General features: G+C 39.9%; 1 protein-coding gene across 1 annotated transcript; it reads right to left on the minus strand.

The window, feature by feature from the left end:
* Positions 1 to 4,991: 4,991 nt before the first annotated feature.
* mthfd1b (methylenetetrahydrofolate dehydrogenase (NADP+ dependent) 1b) lies at positions 4,992 to 19,848 on the minus strand. The gene is made up of 27 exons (XM_085390935.1): positions 19,691 to 19,848; positions 17,784 to 17,868; positions 17,482 to 17,541; positions 17,318 to 17,371; positions 16,779 to 16,915; positions 15,596 to 15,696; positions 15,349 to 15,485; positions 14,858 to 14,969; positions 14,649 to 14,776; positions 14,440 to 14,537; positions 14,151 to 14,324; positions 11,889 to 12,025; positions 11,741 to 11,787; positions 11,545 to 11,652; positions 11,371 to 11,445; positions 11,181 to 11,283; positions 11,007 to 11,083; positions 10,710 to 10,850; positions 10,547 to 10,615; positions 10,251 to 10,362; positions 9,939 to 10,078; positions 9,273 to 9,314; positions 8,978 to 9,078; positions 8,681 to 8,858; positions 8,474 to 8,581; positions 8,183 to 8,335; positions 4,992 to 5,725 (listed from the first exon to the last, which is right to left on the minus strand). Exons 1-27 carry the CDS (start codon positions 19,726 to 19,728, stop codon positions 5,636 to 5,638), a joined length of 2,805 nt encoding a protein of 934 aa, XP_085247061.1. The 5' UTR covers positions 19,729 to 19,848; the 3' UTR covers positions 4,992 to 5,635.
* Positions 19,849 to 20,279: the final 431 nt, after the last annotated feature.

A 20,279-nucleotide genomic window follows, 5' to 3' on the forward strand; every position in this document is an offset into this window, starting at 1 on the left:
CTATAATTTAGCAGAAATACTATATTAAGCACAAATCCTATAAAAAGCAGAAATAGTATGATTAAGCATAAATACTACATTTAGTAGAAATACTATGTTTTAGCACAAATCCTATAAAAAGCAGAAATACTATAATTTAGCAGAAATACCATATTAAGCACAAATCATATAAAAAGCAGAAATACTATATTAAGCACAAATTCTATAAAAATCAGAAATACTATATTAAGCACAAATCCTATTAAAAGCAGAAATACTATATTAAGCATAAATCTTATGAAATAGCAGAAACAGTATGATTTAGCACAATAGTAATAAGTTAAACAGAAAAATTGGAAAAGCAAAATGGACAGCTGAAAAAATGCTGAACATGCTGAGGGTCCCTCAAATATACTTGTTAAATGAAAAAATCAGCATAAAAATGCACAGGGAGAGAGAAGTAAGTTTCTAGGTCAGCCTGGGAGCTGCTGAATTTGAATCCACCAATCAGAGAGCCTGTGTACTTTTTCCCGCCAAAACAGGTGCATCTTTTTACACACGCAGCAGAGAGAGGCACAGGATTATTGCAGCCTATTTCTCATAGTGAGGACTCCCCTCAAACAAATGACCATAATTTCTAAACCGTAGGGGCTAGAGCGGTCATTCTTACACCGTTTTGTTCAGAAGAGATAGGGGAATCTTCCAGTGTTTACAATTTATCATTAAAATATGAATTATTAAAGATATTTGACTTCTAATGCACCATAACTGAGTAGAGCGAAGCAAAAACTGCCTTGACTTGCCCTCAAACAACGCTTTGTAACTCGAAATCTATTTGGAGTATCGATATCATTCTTTCACCGTAAGAGACAGCAGGCTTTGGTGAACAGTCATGGAAATTTTCAGGTCTCTGTGGAAATCCAAAAAAAAGTTATGACGAGAGAAAAAAGTGGTTCATTTCCAGAGTTTTAAATCTGAAGAAATCTGAGCGAAGGACAAATTTCCTACCCTCAAACAAGTCCAACTCATTTCAGAACGGTAATAGGTGAGAAAGAAATTCTTGAATTGTGAGCGTCAGGGGTGTCTGAAGATATTCGGGGACAAGCCTCATGTCTTAAAGTCGCTTCGTTAAGGAGATATGACGATTCGAATATGCCTCTCATTACAGAAATCCAGCGATGATTTTGAACAAGCTCTCCATTGACTTTATATGGAGAGTTTTGAGACCTTGTGTTGGTCTGAGGAGATTTGCAAAAATTCTATAAATCCCACAACAATGATAGTGACATTTTCTGAAAGCCAGCAAAAATACCTACGTTTTGATGTATAATTTGTGGAAGTTGAGTGAAAATTGAGCAAGTAGTAAGAAGTTGTTCGGACATGAAGTGAAAATTGCAAAACCTTCAGTGGCACACTGGAAGCCAAGAGCATAGCAACCATAACAACGCATGTATTTTGTGAAAAATCACAATTTTGCAACTCAAAACTTTAAGAGGCATAAAAGTAAAACAGTAGAAGATTTGAAAAAGCTGAATCATACCTGAATAGCCCAATAATTTGTGAACATTTTAAAATTTGAATGGTTGTTCTAGGTGAAAATATGAGGAAGTAGTTAAGTTTCAAAAACAAGCAAAATTTAGCAGAATTGCAGAAGTTTCCCATTCATTTCAATGGGACAAATTAAAGGAAAAAAGCTTAATATTTTAAAAAGTATAATAGTTAAAAATAGCAAAAATCGTAGCAGGAATTAGCAAAAATAGCAGAATAGTTTAAAATTTGAACGGTGAAAATCGGCTGAAAATTGTGGAAGTAGTTTAACGGCGAAAAGTGTACGGAAGCAACTAGAATAATAATAATAAAGAATAAAGAGAAACAGGAACTCAATAGTGTGGATGCTTAAAGCATCCACACAATAAAGTATAAAGAATAAAGAGAAACAGGAACTCAATAGTGTGGATGCTTAAAGCATCCACACAATAATAATAAAGATTAGAAGAACAATACTGTGAATGCTTTTCAAGCATTCACACTAATAATAAAGATTAGAAGAACAATACTGTGAATGCTTTTCAAGCATTCACACTAATAATGGTGCTCTATAAGGTTATGTATGCCACTAGAGTACCACTTTAATTTGCATGGGTGTCTTCAGTGGTTCCTGATCTGATTTAAAAGTTTCATATTTTAGTCATTAACATGATCTAATAGTGAAATTTCATGTTTCCTGGCCAAGAAATATTTCAACAAACAACCAGTAATAAGGCATTTTGTTTTTCCACAACACAAACATCACAGGTACACACGTTTAACTGCTTTTCACATCGCAGCAACTATATGCATCGAGGCATTTAAACTTGCTCCAATGAAGTGCTTACGTTTAAGCTGAGGATCAAGATGTGATTTAAGTGATTTTGAATGTGACACAGAGTGTTACACAATGTGTGCCAGAGAATAGTCCAAATACAGAATAAATAAGGAGTGATCAAAAGTTGAAAATGACTTCTTCAAGCTTCAAGACAACAGCAAATCAGAAGACACTCGTTTCAACTGAAGCACTGTTTACAGAAGAGCCTCTCTGAATGCGCAACATGTCAAACCTACTGCAGCAGCCCATTTGGTTTTGGTTTTTAGGTCTTAGCATTGCTTTAAAGAATTATGGACAAAATGTGGCCCAAGTGCTAGAACTGATCATTTTAATCTGTCCCAAAGTGTCCTGAAAGTAAAATTTAAAAAAGAAAGAAAAACATCATAAGAGGCAATATTTTACTAAGCATTCTGGAAGTGAATGATTGCAACGGTTGTGTGCTGCTCTTTTACTCACAGTGTGGTTCCCTGATTACCTCCACAGTATTGCAAAACCTGTCAATCCTTGTGGAAAGTGCATCAAAGAGTTGCTGCAAGAAACATCACTGTGAATTGTTGACATTGAAATCAACATGGACAGCACAAAGCTGTGTTCGTCCATTTTTATCGTCTACCATTTGTGCTCAAAAACCTCCATTAGAGACATCTATGAATCAATTATCCAGAACAGCGACATCGTTAGCAACAATGTCTCCTGCGTGAAATAAAATTTTGCTTCCCATTCATGGCTGTGTTATTATCTGCAGCACTGCAATGAGTCACATGTTGAATGACGCAGTTCCCTCTACTATGCTTCATTGTTTGTGTATAATAGTTGACATTTTCTTACTCATTGTGCTATTCTTAGCATGGCAGTAGTTCTCCGGGGAATGAGATTATCTGACATCATCCAAATAAATTCTCTTAAGATCCTCGTTTTTTTATATCTAGGGTTGATTAATATCTTCACTTGTTTTTTTGCTCTTTATTCCTAATCTCTTAGCAGTCTCTTACCACACTTTCTTGGTGTTAGGTTTTGTATTGTTGATTGTCATTTATGCTTAGAAATATTTACTTATGTATGCTTAGAGTTTTATAATTAGTTGCAGATTGGTAGAGGTTTGATCCTTGATAGTCTGCAAGCTTTGTGTGCATTAGAGAGCACTCTGGGAGCACGAGAGAGGTCGTACCTTGTCTTATTGTCTTACGGTAGGATTAACGTAGCTACGTCTGTTCTAGTCTAAGTGCTCTTTGTTTAGATGAACTGCTGGACTTCCTCACCGTGTTATCTAGGGTGAACCATCTAGGGTGAGGGGGAGACTACCCTCTTCCTGACCAAGGATGTTTGCTTTTGTGCTTTCATGTTATATGACCCTTTGATCAGCAGGACCCCCCCCCCCCCCCACACACACACACACACAGTACTCTTTGTGTGTATGTAGACATCATATGTTAATGACCCTATGCATATTCATGTAGGCACAATAAAAGGAGTGTTATGGGGAACCTGGCTGAGAGTCTGACGGAGGTCAAGTGGTGGAACGACACTTGGCTCCAGGCAGGTCTCCCTCATGCATGAGTAACAAGAAGAACTTTGCCTACTTGGTGTTCAATGCTTTTGCTGTGTAATTATATTGTCTTCAACGTTCCAGCGACGATAGGTTTGTAGGTTCAAGCTACAAACCTATCACTTGGCATGGGTTTTGCTGTTATTAGCTACAACATGTTCCTCTGCAGTCTTACAAATTCCTCCAATATCCTCCTGGAATACTGACTTTACCTCCAATTCATTTACATGACTTTAAACTGGAATATTGAAGAAATACAAAGTTTTCACAGTGTTCTGTGCAGTCCTTTAAAATGTTAAGTGCACCCTTACTGCTTCCCTAGGAATAAAGAGGGGGAGTAGTAGCCAAGAGCTGCTAATTGAACTGATTAAGTGATTATCTGTAACTATGATAATACTCTATAAAGGCAGACGTTTTTGCAGTTTGCTGATCTAGAGAATGCAGGTGTGTGTTAGCTCAGTGCTACAATGTTCCCAGGAGTGGATCTACTAACAAATTCAGCCCAACGTCAGACTCAGGGAACCTAAGAGCGACATCTCAAATCTGCAGGCCTCATATGGCCATAACAGTACGTACTGGTTATTTGGAAGGGTAGCCTGGAGAATGTCTATTCTATTAAAAAAAATTAAAAATCATGGCAGCACTTTGCAAAGATGTACCTTAACAAGGCACAGGAGTGTTGCAATAATGTCCTTAAGAAAGACAAGAAAGTTTGGTCATAATGGAAAACTTGTTGTTGGCAGAAACCAAATACAGCATATCAGCACGGTGGTGGAGGGCTCATGATTTGGGTTGGTTCTGATAGCATTGCTGTTTTTGGTTTTACAAACTGTTCCCACAAAGTTGGGAGCATAAAATTCTGATGATGATAATGACTGCTTTGCTTTGTACTTGAATGCAGCCGCTTGGCCATGGAAACCCATTCCATGAAGCTCTCTACACACTGTTGCTGCGCTAATCTTTAGGCTACATGAAGTTTAGAGGTCTGTAACAATTGACTCTGCAGAAAGTTGGCAACTTCTGTACACTATGCTCCTCAGGATCTGCGTGTTTAAGGCAGAAAATAACTAAACTCTGGAAAAAAAAAAATGAACATGCAGCTTTGTTTTAAAAGCCTTTATTTCACAGATATGAGGAAATCACTGCTTTTACAATGACATGGCCAGTGAGCTTCACAGCAATGATGGCGACTTTTCAAAAAATGTTACCGAGTGTTAGTTAAAACAAAGACAGAGAAAGGAGACATTATAAATGCAATTAGATGGGATTAAACAAATTATAATTTTGTTTTAGGGCAGCATTTCTTGTTAAGACTTACTTATGTAATAAAACCTTTATCCGAAGGGCACAGCTTGTTAAAGACTGAACTGAAGGAAATGCCTCTGGTGTGGTGCTCACAAAATATACACAAGTAGTTAGTAAATACAGTCTGGGCAATCTGAGATGTGAAATGTGCATGTTCAGTCAGCAATATAACGGAACAACACGTGCCTGATAGCAGGGAGAAAGACTGTCCTGATCTATCATCAGCAGCTTTACAGACATCAGTGTTAATATGAGAAACAACAAAAACAGCAGTTGGTTCTTCTTCACATTTCTTTGGCGCTCAGAGGACTGATGGGTTAATGTCTACACATTAAGAATGAAACAGTTATGATCTGCTGATGATGCACTCTGCTGCATGGCTTTATGTCTTAACTATGTTTCGTACCATCAAAGGGTGAGAGGACCTGTTTTTTTTTCTCTCAGAAGAGTCCATTGACCTGTTCGGTCTCGGGGTCCAGGTCGATGTCATAGAAACAAGGCCGAGTGGGGAGGCCAGGGATGGTGGGCATCTAGGATCAACCAAAAGAGAAAGAATGGAGCTTTAGTTTTATTGATTTTTTTTTTTTTTTTTAAACCTGCCCTTCAACAACTTTTAATTGCCAACTCCAAATCTGAAAACAATGTTAGTGTAGCATGCCCCATTTTCTTTTTAGTTATGATGTTCCAAGTATCCAAGGATAACTAGATTGACTGGCTAGAAACGTCAGTGACATAAGTTTGAATACGATTGCAGATCTGAAGTCAGAGTAAGAAACTAGACTAAGAGCTTCTCTGAATGTCCCAGTAATAAACAAAACATTTTTTTGTCGAGCAGTGTGATCAATGATGACCTGGTTAAACGATTGAAGTCAGTTACCAAACAAAGGTGTTTATATTGTTCGCAGTTCACATTTTTTGTTGTGTTTTTTTATTAATCATATTGTTACTTCCTAATAAAAGCCTCTGGGTGAGAATATTTGGTGGAAAAAACAAGGGATGGACCAATCTGATATACGGTATCGGTATCAGTCCGATCCGGACTTAAGATTACTGGATCGGATATCGGGGGGAAATAGAAAATGTAACCCGATCCATTAATTATCACAAAAGCACCTTGCAAAACTTGCTACATGGCGCAACCCAGGTAGTGACCTTAACAAGTCGAAGCAGTATGCGTCACGTGATAGAGCGGCTGTTGCGTGCGAGACCTGTCGGCGGTCTGGAGTTACTTTACACTGAAAGCATCAGGAGCCTCGCTGCATGCTGCCAAACCAGCATTTCATCTCCGAGCAAGCTATCCCAGAGAAGTGAATTAAGTGTGTAAGTTCATCTCTGAATGTTTGTAAAGCATCCCTACATTAAGGTTAACAACCGGTATACGGAGCTCGGACGTCTATGCGCTTTCAATCTGACTGTACAATGGATAGACTCAAGTTTAACTTTGGAAAAAGAAAACTGTGTTGCACGCTAAACAGATCCGTGGTTCAAAAGAAATGAACTAAAAAACAAACAAAAAAACCACCTTTTTTTATACTTGTGTTAAGTGTTTTATATAAATTACACAGAATTCAGTCTCAGCTTAAATGTGATAAAAACAGCTTACACTGACATCCATCTTGACAAAAGATGAGTGTCATGAAGCCGTGTTTGCATTTATTTGCACTGCTTTCCACTCTGGATGTCTATTTATATAAAGCTTTAAGTATAAAAGGGTCCATTTTACAACTTTTTTAGTTATTGAATATAAACATTATTTTGTGCTGATATTGCACTTCTTTTTTTCAGAACCAAAGGGTTTTTGAAATCTGCATAAAATTGCATTTTCTTATTACTTTTTGAGAAGGGTTTCCTACTTCACAGTAGCTTCATAGGAAAAAAAAACTGTGAGAAACTATCTGTATAAATGAACTGTATGCAGCAGGAATACAGGTTGCACCGGTTTACTATAACACTGAATGCACGCATGTTGCAAACACACACAAACATTTTCTACTTGAAATGCAAGGGATGGTAGATCCCGCTTTTCAAAATAGGTATCTGAGTATCTCGGTTCAATCTGCTGAATTATGTCAAATTAATCCCAGTGGAGCTTTCAATGCTTTTTCTTCTTACCATTTCCACAAGGAGGCTAACAGCATTTTTGTTAGTTATTATTATTTTGTTAATTATTCCATGATGCAGCTAATAATAAAACATGTGGGTGTAGAAAAGGCTTCATCTAGATCCGGTTAGAGATGGGATGAAACTACAGAAGGAAGTCTTGATGCATGCTCAATCGTCCAGGTAAGTAAATCCCAAAAAGTTGATTCTGTTCATCTGGATGTGGCATTTATAGTGGGAGAGAAAATTACGTCACTCATCCAAGTGACTTCTTCAGTCTGACCTGACTGCAGGTTTCCCCAACTTTATAAACCATGCATTTGCATAATGACTGTAACTAGCACCACTGACGAACAGTGGGTTGTGAGGTCATTTCCACTGGAGTAAATTTGGTTATCCCAGCTGGACATTTGTCAAAGCTAGGTAGGCACCTAAAGAAAGCTCCAGCAGATCTAGAAGAGAAGGACAACTGTTGCCTAAGTAAAAACCCTACGTGTCAGGAGTATCAGAACAGTTGAGATGCATTTTCTCTAAACACAGTGCCTCTGCGGCTTTTAGACGCCAAAACACGCTGCACCAAAAATGAATCCACCCCAAGGATCAGGTACCCCGACACAAACAGAGTAATGTAGTGTACACTGTGCCAGGAGGATTGCCAGGATTTATACATCAGGGAAACCAAACAACCTCTGGCTAAGAGGATGGCACAACACAGAAGAGCTAACTCGTCAGACCAGGACTCTGCAGTCTATTTAGACCTGCAGGCCAGTGGACACTCTTTCAATGATGAGGATGTAACATCCTGGACAGGGAGCAACTGAAAACGTCCAGATGAACAGAATCAACTTTTTGGGGTGCAGAAAGAAGGGAAATGAATTAGAGCTTACTGTGCCAACCAACGGGAACAGAAAGCCAGCGCCCACACTGGCTCTGATGTCTCTGATTGGCAGGATGAATCCTTTGGGCACACCTTTCTTTTCTGCTTCATGTGACAGTGACAGGTGGGTCTTTGCCATGCAAACTGGAAGATTCGCAAATCCCTGAAGGAGAGGCAAAAAAGAAGGATCTTTACAAAGGTTTATTCTCTCTGCTCTGTTTAATTGTATTGATCTCAACTGACAGCAGACGCCAACAAACAGGCCTGACAGGACAGGAAACAACAGCTGAGGGATGTTCACCTGCTTGGTGTAGAGCGCCACCTTGTGTTGGGCCTCAGGCAGAAGCTCAATATCATCTGCTCCATAGATCTTCTGAGCAATTATTCGAATCTTATCAGCAATAGGAAGCTAAAGTGGAATCAAAGATAGATATTTTAAGTCATAAATAAGCAGATCATGTGTTGGTTTAAAAGAGTGACTGGTGAAAATTAAGTACGGAGCCCTTACGTCCAAATCATACAGGAACTTGAAGTTGCTGGGGGCGCTAGAGGCCTTCTGGACGGCCTCGCCAAGTGCCACAGCACCAGCGCCACCCTCGGCCCAGTGAGAGCATCGCACAGCATCAAATGCTCCTGCAGATTTAGCCAAGGTGCACACCAAGTCCAGCTCAGCCTCCGTGTCTGTCCTGCACAACAAATGAATGAACAAAAAAAAAACAAAAAAAAAACATGCTTTTCACATATGTGCACATTCTTATATATGTTATTCTATTATTCTTTTTTTAAATTACCATCCATCACTTACTTGAAAGCATTCACTGCTACCACCACAGGCACACCAAAGTGCTTTGCATTTTCGATCTGCTTCCTCATGTTGTTGCAACCCTTCTCCAGCAGATTAAAGTTCTACATAGAGGTACACAAACACATTCAGTAAAAGGTTATGCAAAGCTTTAAAGGTTGAAAAGCTTGCATCAAATGTGATTAACAAAGTAGGCAGACGTGGCTCAAGCATTCTGCACAAACTAATAAATAAACAATGTTATCAAAAGCACCTTAGAAGAATATTATCACTGTTTTGGCACATTCTTTTCCATTACCTCTTCCACGTATTCCTTAGGCAGTGGCATCCCAGCAGTGACCTAAACAAAAGAGACAAGAGAAATGTGAAATGTTTTAGTTAATTCAATAAATCCTCAAATTGTAATCAGCAGTGACTATTGTAATCCTCCATGTGTTTTATTCTTAATGATTACTAAGGTGCTTAATTTAAAGATTAAACATAATTTTGTGGACAATTGTGCTGAAATTGTCTTCCGGAAATGGAAAATTGTGAACATTTAAAATTGTAGACAAGTGAAAATGCTCTGGTGGGGCTTTTTTTCTTTTAAAATAAATTTGTTTAAAGTGGGTTTAAAGGCTTGATCTCATCATACACACATTGTTACAGTAGTGGATTCTCATATTGAACGTTCCCCATTTTGTGCACAAGTAATCGTCTATTAGCCAACAGCTCCCAATTCGCACTGTGCTAAATGCCCCATTTCAACTCTTGGCTCTATAAGATCTCAAAGAGAGGGGCTCTCTCTCTCTCTCACTTGGTATTCTCGGGCATAACTCTGGCAATGAACACCCACCCATGTTCTGCTAAAATCTTCTATTTACGAGGAGCAGCCAAACGCAATAAAGGGGGAATTGAGCTAACACAGCTCGTCTCACAGAGTGAATGAACTGAGGAGTGGCACCAGGGCCAGGAGGAAACTTACTGTTGGTCCTCCTCCATGCATCTTTAGAGCTCGGATGGTCGCCACCAACACCACAACATGAGGCCTCAGGCCCGAGTAGCGGCACTTGATGTTGAAGAACTTCTCCATGCCGATGTCAGCACCAAAGCCAGCTTCTGTCACTGTTGCACATAAGTGACACAAGCAGGAAAGTATATCAGAACCCAAGCCATCAGGACTACTGACTACTATTATCCACTGACATTACATGGACTCCATGACTTTTACAATTAACATCTACAATATAAGCTAACCCTGTTAAAAAAAAGCTCAAACTGATTCTATTCAGCTTACCTACAAAGCCCTCAGGTCCAACCAGCTTCAAAGCAATTTTATCAGCCAGGATTGATGAGTTTCCGTGGGCAATGTTGGCAAAGGGGCCAGCATGAACAAACACAGGAGTCCCCTGTGGATCCAAATTACTCACATGAATTATTACAAAACTATTAATGCAAGTAAAAAAAAAAAAAAACTAACAGCAGTTTGATAAACAACAATATCAAACGACCTGAACTACACAGAAATGCTTTTAACGTGGTCATGCTGCATAGGAGCTGCATGGATTAGCATGGGCACCGTGTTTCACCCACCTCCAACGTCTGCATCAGGTTTGGCTTGATGGCATCTTTCATCAGCACAGTCAGAGCGCCACTCACGCCCTACAGAGAAAAATCCATCACTTTCATGAATATCATTATCACAGCACTTACGCTGCATGACGTCATGTCACAGCGGAGGGTTTACGACACTCACCAGATCCTCGGTGGTGATGGGATCTCCCCTCCGACTGGTGGCTACGACCATCTTAGCCAGGCGCTGCCGCATATCCTCCAGGCTGCTGGTGAGGGCGAGCACCGCCATGATTTCGCTGGCCACAGTGATGTCAAACTGGGCCTGGAGGACACAACAGTCCAGTCATGCAAAGCAGCACTAAAACTAAGTTTATTAAACCAACTTTCCCTCAAAGGTTCAACTGCTTTCTGTATATTTCATGATGCTTTATGATACCATGAAAGAAATTTGCCACCTTTAGAGAATAATCAACTTTACCTCTCTTGTGTATCCCTTTTCAGTGGGCGACTGGCCGATAGTGATCTTCCTCAGGAATCGATCATTGGTATCCAGCACTGAAGTGAAACAGAAGGACATCATAAGTATTTGTATAAGACGCACAATACACTCACAGCAGACCTGCTGAGGCGGAGACCTCTGTGCTGTTCATACCTCTCTGCCAGGTAACAGAGCTTGGGTCGATGTCCAGGCGGGCAAAGCGGTTGATCTCCTCCTCAGTGAGAGCAGAGGGCTCCGTCTTCTGTATTCCCAGTTTCTAAACCAAAGAAGAAAACCTCGGTGTCAGAAGTGACCTGTGCACATCTAAATCAAAGCTTACACGTGCTGCAACTTGATCATTTACTTTGAGTCTGTTGATCTGGATCGGGGAGAACGTCCTCTCTCCTCCACTGAGTGGCACCAAACGGTTATACAGAGCCTAGATATTCACAGGCAGAGATGGATTATAGTGGTGACTCATTAGATAAGTTAGAGGAAGTGTACTTTTTATACACCAATGACAGAAATGAGAACCCACCTTATCAGATTGTGTTGCTTCATGGAATATGCGGGCATCGACAGCAGCAGCCACCAAGTTATTGGCAGCTGTGATGGCATGAATGTCACCGGTGAGATGGAGATTAAACTGAAAAATCAAAATAATCAATTAAATATTTTGCTTTCTTTGAACTTTTAGGAAAAAAAAGCACAGTGTCAGAAAAGTGATGCTGTACCTCTTCCATTGGAATAACTTGAGAATATCCACCTCCTGCAGCACCGCCTGCAAACAAAAGGATAAAGAAATAAATAAAACATACATGAATATGTCCCTGTAGTAAACATGGGCAACATCTCCTGAGTTTACACTCTTTCGAAACTCACCTTTAATGCCGAATGTGGGTCCCTGAGAAGGCTGTCGGACACAAGCAAACACATTGAGCTTCATGTGAGCACCCATGGCTTGTGCCAGACCGATGGTTGTGGTGCTCTTACCTTCACCCAGAGGCGTGGGAGTAATGCTGCAAACATAAAATCTTGTCAACATGTTTGCCCAAAGCCCTCAAAGGCAAAATATAGTGTTCTCTTTGACAAATAGCTTCATCTCAGTCACTTTAAGCGTTTTTTTTTTTTTGTTGTTGTTTTTTTGGTTGGTTGGTTGATTTTTTTTTTTACATTTGCAAAAATATAACAAAAACTTTCATGACCATACGATGGGAGTTTTATGAGTGGATTCTGCAGACCACCATTGCAAATACAAAGGTGTCTTAATTGACATGTGTAGTTAAATTAGGGTCATACTGCCTCACTGCGCCATCTTGTGGCATGAAATGGTATTACATAAACATCAAACCTAGCCTGAGTTGAGTTCAACTTGAGCAGGGGTCCGTTCTTCGTACCGCGCTAAGTAAGTTAGCTGGATTTGATTGTTGACCATTTCGCGTGATCTTGGATCGTTCGGTTCTCCGAAGCTCATCCGGGACTTGCTGTCATAGCAACGGATCCGTAAGCGTAAACCTGCTCGGGAGCAGGCTTACTTTATGTAAACAGGATTAGATCGCAGCCACTCAGGTATGTCCGCTTCATCTATACGAAAGCAACAGCGATATTTTACCACTGTGTTACCATAAATACATATTATCAGTGTAACTAAAGATAATGCAGCATTTGATCCTTTTATTGATGTCACACAGATACATACAGGTCATTTCCTTAAAAAAGGGAAATGTACTATTAACATTCTATTTCATGTATTTGATTATTTCAGCTGTAATTCATATTTCAGAGTAGTAATAGTAAATTACTTCATGTAATCAAGATGAGAGACCACGGCTATAAAAGCGAAGGTGGATTTGGGAAGTCTGTCGCAGCCATGTCCTGTCCGTATACGCGAGCCACCCATTGCGGAAGGTGCAAGATTGATAAGGAGAGTCCTCAGAATTCAGCGTATATTGCAGGATAGACAGGATCCTTTAGCTCAGCGCGACAGTGTGCTCATAGAGAGATATCGATTTTCCCGTGAGGGTATTATTTACTTAACCAACTTGTTGACGAGGGGGTGCAGGACCACCACCTGTCTTTTTTTGCTCTGCCCTTTTCTTGGTTGCTGTTATAAACAAACAGATTATTTCAGGGTCTCTTTCCAAGAGACTAAAAGCAATATAAGTGATAAATATTACCATTCTGTAGAATATTCTTATATTTCACTTTTACTTGTTCCCATGTTCTAGTGGGTCCTGTTGTGGCTCTAATGTGAAAGGGGATATAATATAACAATATAATATAATGTAATATAATATTGGATAATATAATGTAATATAATAAATCTACCCTGCCGCCTACTGGTGTTGGCCAGAGGGGCCGATGGTGCGATATGGCAGCCTCGCTTCTGTCAGTCTGCCCCAGGGCAGCTGTGGCTACAACCGTAGCTGCCTCCACCAGTGTGTGAATGTGAGAGTGAATGAATAGTGGCATTGTAAAGCGCTTTGGGTGCCTTGAAAAGCGCTATATAAATCCAATCCATTATTATTATTAAATTACTTACGAGTTTAATTTGTCAGCAACTTCCTGCCAGCCCTCTCTCCTTGCTTTTGCAGCCTTTGCAGTGTTCCCTTGCGTTTTAATTAAACTCTGAAACTCCTGAAATCCCTCACTCAAGAGTTCTTGCTCTGCTGCCGAAAAATACTGAGCGCTCTCCTTTGACATTTTCGCCGACCAATCAAAGGGTTGCCGATCAATGTTTCTACTCTCGATGCGTAGCCCCTGTTAAGCCACCCAGTGATCTCACATTACTTCATCCAGCTGTACTAATCGTCAACAACAGGTGTGTTCGGAGAACCGGAATAGCGAGCTCAAAGTTGGCGCGATGATTTGATCTTGGATGTAGTAAGCGAGGCACGAAGAACGGACCCCAGATCTCTCTTAAAGTGATTTTTAGGACAACAAGCCAAAAAATCTGTGTTGAGAAATGTTAAGAAAGTGTTTCTCTCTTAACATTCTGCTGATAGCTTTAGTTAACTTGGGGATTTTTGAACTACAGATGTAAACAGTCTGCCAATTTGAATAACTTCTACTTCCACAAACTGAGAACTTCTGTATCTTGAAATAAGATTTTGTCTACAGTCTGCAGACTTTTATTTAACATACCCAGTGACCACTACATATTTTCCATCTGGCAGGGACTGAAGGCGCTTGATGATAGTCAGCTGGACCTTTGCCTTAGTCTTGCCATAGAGCTCTACTTCATCAGAAAACAATCCCACTTCTCTGGCCAGACTGTCAATGGACTTGGCTGCGCAGGAGCGAGAAATCACTATGTCACTGTGGGATAACAAAAGGGAAAAAGAAAATTAGCTTCTTCAGCAAGACAGCGAGGATTGGGCTTCTGCATCAAGTTAATGAACAGCATGGTTATGATTATGATAAGGAGGCAAACCTTGGCACTGGCTTTCGGAGATTGAGTCTGGTGTAAGAAATGTTCCACTTTCCTGCCTGATGGCTCTCCAGGAAGCGCTTTGCACTCAGCACGGTGTTCTAAACAAGTAAACGTGATAAGAAAACAAAAGAAAGAAAAGTTTGAGAAAAAAAAAAAATCAAACTCTTAATTAAACTTGATCAACTCTCAGGTGTCCGAATGGGCCTTACCGCCATCAGCATGGCCACAGTCATAGGTCCCACTCCACCAGGCACAGGGGTGATGAAGCCGGCCTGTTCTTTGGCTGATTGAAAATGGACGTCGCCCACAACACGCTTTCCGCTGGATTTAGTCTCATCTGAAAAAGAGACTCCAGTTGACCCATGCATCTGCTGATTATCTCAAAAGGAAATACAATGCACCATGACCGCATTAATACCTATAACGTGGTTGATGCCACAGTCAATGACCACTGCTCCTTTCTTGATCCACTCTCCTTTTACCATCTCTGCTTTTCCGATACCAACAACCAGGATGTCTGCTCTACCCACCTAGACAGAAACAGGGAGGGATAAACGATGAATGTTTATAAATGAAGAAACTGGATTTTAAGCAATGATGCTAGAGGAATAAATAAGGGAACACGTGAATTAGTGTTTATACTGCAGGCAGTAGAGATCTGTAGTTCCTATGATGTCATAAACTGTTAAGTTAGAATAATTGGGGCAGTTAACAGACTAAAATATTTAATTAGGCTCCTCATATAACAAGTTGTGAAAAAGTTTCATTTGCCAGCTAAGATCAAATGAGAACGTCAGTATTAAGAATCGGCTGCTTCAAACAGCTGCTCTTTATCTGCCTACTGTGCTGTTGTTTATACCTCTGTGTGTCTCAAAAAAGCCTAATGACACTTGTGTTTCTCTGTGTTACCTCTGCGGCAAGATCGACGGTTTTAGAGTGGCAGGTGGTGACGGTGGCGTGATTCCACAGCAGCAAATCATGCATGGGTGCGCCCACAATCTTACTGCGCCCAATCACGACCGCTCTCTTCCCTGCCACAGAAACGCCTGTAGAGAAGCGTCATAAACAGATTGTTGTTACTTTTGATATATTTACACATTGTAACATCATTGTAACTGACTGCAGTTTTTTCAGGGTTATTAGAGATTTTGTTTACCCGTCTGTTTGATTAACTCCATGCAGCCATTTGGCGTGCAGGGGATGAGGCAGTTGCCCAGATCCCCACGGGACAGCTTCCCCGCATTTATGCTGGTCAGTCTGTAAACACACAAGAATGTACAAATCACTGTAACCTGAAGATACCCATCAATCTGAAAGCTTTTTAAAGGTACAGTGTGTAAAATATCACTGCTATACTACAGTGTATACTATAGCTACGGTGGCCACTGTAGGACAAACAACTGTGGACAAACTTTTCCTCTGCAGCGAGTTGTTAGTTTGCGGTTTCCCTCAGCTCTAAATATGTGCTATTTAATCAAGAAGAGGCTGTAAAACTTTGTGAAAGGAGTTCGATACAAGTCAATAAGGCTCAGTGAGGCGAGCTGTTGGGGTTGCAACACTGCTGTCTGCTGCTGTTAGTGAAACTTTCTCTGAAGACTGAACATTGTTGCATTCAAACTATCATACGATGTGAGAACGTAATCACACCGTTTACCAGAGGGAAAGTGGAATTTTTAAGATAATCAAACCTACCTTAGTTGGCATAATGTTCGTTTGTGCTTAGCTGTTTTTGCTTAGCTGTCTCGTTGTCAACTGTCCGGAGACAGGAGTGTCACATGTGTAATCTGCTGAGAATAAGTATTCCTAACACTATCGGGAATAAATAAGAATTTTATAAACCTCTGCATGTTTTACAGGCCTGACATCTGTTCAGGAGATGAGGCGTGAGGTGAATAAGAAGAGGATGACATTTTATCCAAAGGGTTTGTCTTGCAGCTTTCTGTTTTGTTGGGTGGAGGGGACCCCTTCGCAGATCATATAAAATAGGTATGATACTTCATATCTTGGGTTTGAAGGTACAGACAATAAAAATTTGCCTCCATGGCACATGAACATCTCCGCTTTTCGTGTAGTTCGTGTGTAGCCTATAACCACATACGTAAGACGAGATTAGACAGAACCACATTGACCATCTCAGCCACTGTATTCATGATGGTGGGACAACCAATCTCTTTAATGTATTTTTAAAGGCTTAAATCTAAGTTTATTACAATGCATCTGCTTGTTGGACAAATTTAATTACTGTTTATGAGCACAACAGTTATTTTGTTTCTGTAAACTAAAAAAAGTACTTGCTGTAACTCTGAAATGATCACACTTTTCTGTGTTGCTGTTCTTACCCATCTACGTCCTTCTCTGGGGCCACGGAGTTCGTGACCTTCTCTGTGTCGATTTCATGGACTGAATCTAAAGGCAGCTGAACGATGAGGCCGTGGACAGAAGAGTTCTTGTTCACCTCTGTGATACTGTGAAGAATCTGAAAGCAGGTAGGAAGCCTTAAAACCCTTTATTGCTTTCAGGCTTGTCATGTACTGCATTCCCGCACAGCCCCTGTATTGCTAAATCAAGAAAAGCCTGAAAGCTCAAATTTCACCCATATGTCTCTGTGCTGAAAATCTGTCAATTATTGTGAGTTTTAAGCACTCAAAGACTTTAGTGAACACAACAAAAAAAATTTATGCGATTCTTTCGACAATTTGTTTTTGCTTCAAGAAACCATGTGACCTATGCATGCTTCCTATTGGAACACTAGGAAATAGTATGGCAGGAACAACTACTCCCCCAGGTGTCCATAAATAGTCTAATCCTGGAGTTGCTGTGCAGGTGTGTGCAACCCGACAACTAAATAAACAAGCCTCCAGTAATGATTCTAACTCACCTCCTCCTCTGTTGCGGTCGCGGGAAGTCTCAAATGCATTGCATTTATTCCAATCTGCACACAAAAATGCAGCTTAGGGATAGAGCTGTGGCTCATTGAAACAATATGCAGTGTACACACGCGGTGCAAAAATCCCTTCAGTATCAAAAAATTATTTTCTTTACCTCTGCTGCTGCTTTGAGCTTCATGCTGATGTACAGATTTGAATCATCGCGGTCTCCAACCTGAAAGACACATACTGCTTATCCCCCTGCATATTTCTATGACAGAACAGGAACTATGTCACACAGACAAAGCACCAGCATAAATGTCAGAATCCTCATTGTGCCACTGCACACAGATACCCTGACCCTTACCTGCCAGGTGCTCTCTCTAACGAAAGGCCAAATGAAAGCATGGGTAGAAATGTTTTTAGGGGAAAAAGGCTTTTAGCCTCCAACCACAAAGAATTCCATCATAAACTTACCTGTAAAACCACTAGACCAGGCCTGAAGTTGGGATTCTTAAGTTTCAACTGCTCGACATCCTTCTTCAGACGCTCCCTCACCTGCCTGAGAAAACAAAATACAGCCAATTTAATTTGTGCAATAACACAAAAAAAGAGTTAGCAGTATCATGTGACCCAATCTGTACCGTTTAATTAAAACAGTGACAAATTTATGCACCAGATCACCAGATTATTATTAAATTATTATTAAATTAAATTTATTATTAAATTTATTATTAAATGATTATTATTAAATTTATGCACCAGATCAATGCCATCTGATGATCTCATTGTGAGTCATTTTCCAAACTCAAACTATCATTCCGGACAATCACTCAGAAAAGCGTGCTTATCTTCAGTTGTTGTCTTCATTTTATCTTTATTGATTTAATGTTCTGGAGACTAGAAAACAGGGCACTATTTTTTGCGTAGAGAAGAGATAAGCCAGAACAGATAAAGGTTGAATACAATCAGCTGAACCAATCAAAGACAAGCGAGAAAACAGTGATTGCGTTAACTGAACTTTGTGGTCATTGCTTTTGTGTCTAAACCCAAAATCCTGATTGCACACAAAAGTGTTTGGTTTAACATATTGTGGATGCAAATGAAACAAAGAAAAGAACCCAAAGTTCTAAAGAAAGTAGGTAACAGATGTGCATCATGTGAGCTGTAACAGGAGTGGTGATGAAATACATTTTGGCACTGATTTGAGACACAGTTCAACTAAACTTAGTCTCAAGAGAAACTCCTTAACCTTAAGATTTATGTACCCCCCCCCCCCCCCCTTTTTTTTTCTCAAGATGCAATAATGTGTGCAGAAAATGTTTTCCAAAAATATAGCACAAATTATATACAATATGCATATAAAACAGGGTAATTAAATGTTACTTAGGTACAGTATTTTGCATATGACCTTGTTTGCTTTTTATTTATCTACCAGCAGAGTGACCCTGGGGATCTTTCCAGTAATTAGAAAAGGCAATCACAACACTGAGTATTGTACCATAACAGATCTTTATCTCAACAGTGACTGGTACAAGTTTTCCTCATTAAACAACCAGGGCTCATATTCCTACAAACACAGGTCATTCATACCGTGTGCAGTCAAGCATGTCAGCTTCTGTCGAACTTTGGAGATAATGAATAAAGATGACCCATGGGGAGAGCGGCTCTGTGGCTCTTTGTATTGCATAATATAATCGACTAATAACTACTGTGAGGCGGTCTTAACAAGATACAGGCCGCTATATCTTGTGACAAGCACATGCAGCTAGATGTCTTTTGTGTTACTGTTAGAAAGATTTTGCCTTTTTGCCGTTTTTCCACTCATTCTCATTACTTGGATCTGGTCAAAGTTTTTCGATTTAAAAAAATTATAATAATTTTAAAAAAGGGTTTGCCTGGAATATCTGACTGTATTTTTCTTCTTCAAATTAGGTCAGTGAACCAATAGGACAAAGATCAGAGCACAACGCCACAGCTTCTTACATAACACCCCAGGATTTGCAATGATGCATTCAGAAGTTATGAATGACCAAACCTAACCAGTTAAGAAAGTGAATTACTCAGATTTCCGCTGAATTTAGAGTCAACGCATATGCACGGTAAACAGTCTCTGCGGCCCGATGCGACTGATTTAACAGTAAAACTGTTGATTATACTAAGTTATGAAATCACTTCACGGCGTCAGACTGCTTACTTCATATATATAAGATTGCACTTAAAATCCTCAGAGGATGCACAGCGTTTGAGTAAGATCAGACACCACCAGCTGTTAAGTTACTGTAACTTTGCTAGTTAGCTTCTTTAGCCAGTCACATGTTTCACAACGCTGATTACATTCACATGCTACCTATGCTTTCGTAAAGGTAATGTTTGATACTTACGCTGAAACCTCTTTACCGCTTATGATCTGAGCTGGCATCTTTCCCTGGGATGGTCTCTGCTCTTCTGGTGACGGTAGTAGCTGGTCTGCACGCTCACTGACTTGTAAGTAGAGGAGCGTGGCTCGCAAGTGGTAATAACTACTTCCAAAAAGTTTCTTCAAAGTGAGTCGGGAAACGACGGTAACAGCGCAGACTCCGTCCACAAACCAACCCTACGGTGGAATATCAGCGTATTAACTTTCAGGAATAGAACAACGTAGTTTTTTTTTTTTTAACTTTATTTATCACATTTTAGACATACAGTCAAGTAAAACAGGGATCACATAAAAGATGACATTGTGGTAGTACAATGAAGAACAGAAAGAGTGATAAGGACAGTGAGACAAAAGTGAGTACAAAAAATAAAATAAATTAAGGGGAACATAAATAAACAAAAGTTTGCAAGAGCCAAAATCAAGTTAGCAGTTTCAATCGGTTACAGATGTTAACAGTCTTGAGAGCCTTAGTGTTTTTTGATGAGGAGATTGTCCTTATATATTGTGCAAGTTCCATTTTTAATACAAGAAGTTCAGGCTTTCTGCCGAGGACT

This window comes from Rhamphochromis longiceps, linkage group LG19, assembly GCF_057381845.1.
Source record: "Rhamphochromis longiceps isolate RC_006_pf linkage group LG19, R_longiceps_female_GT1.1, whole genome shotgun sequence".
NCBI lineage: Eukaryota > Metazoa > Chordata > Actinopteri > Cichliformes > Cichlidae > Rhamphochromis > Rhamphochromis longiceps.

Bases quoted from the DNA above. Each gene is read 5' to 3' on its own strand.
- mthfd1b (XM_085390935.1), bottom strand. From the start codon at position 19,728: ATGCCAGCTCAGATCATAAGCGGTAAAGAGGTTTCAGC. The intron at 14,970-15,348 runs GTAACACAGAGA...GTTTCTGTCTAG, and splicing joins CCGTCGATCTTGCCGCAGAG to GTGGGTAGAGCAGACATCCT. The intron at 9,315-9,938 runs GTAAGTTTCCTC...TCTTTTGTTTAG, and splicing joins TGCATGGAGGAGGACCAACA to GTCACTGCTGGGATGCCACT.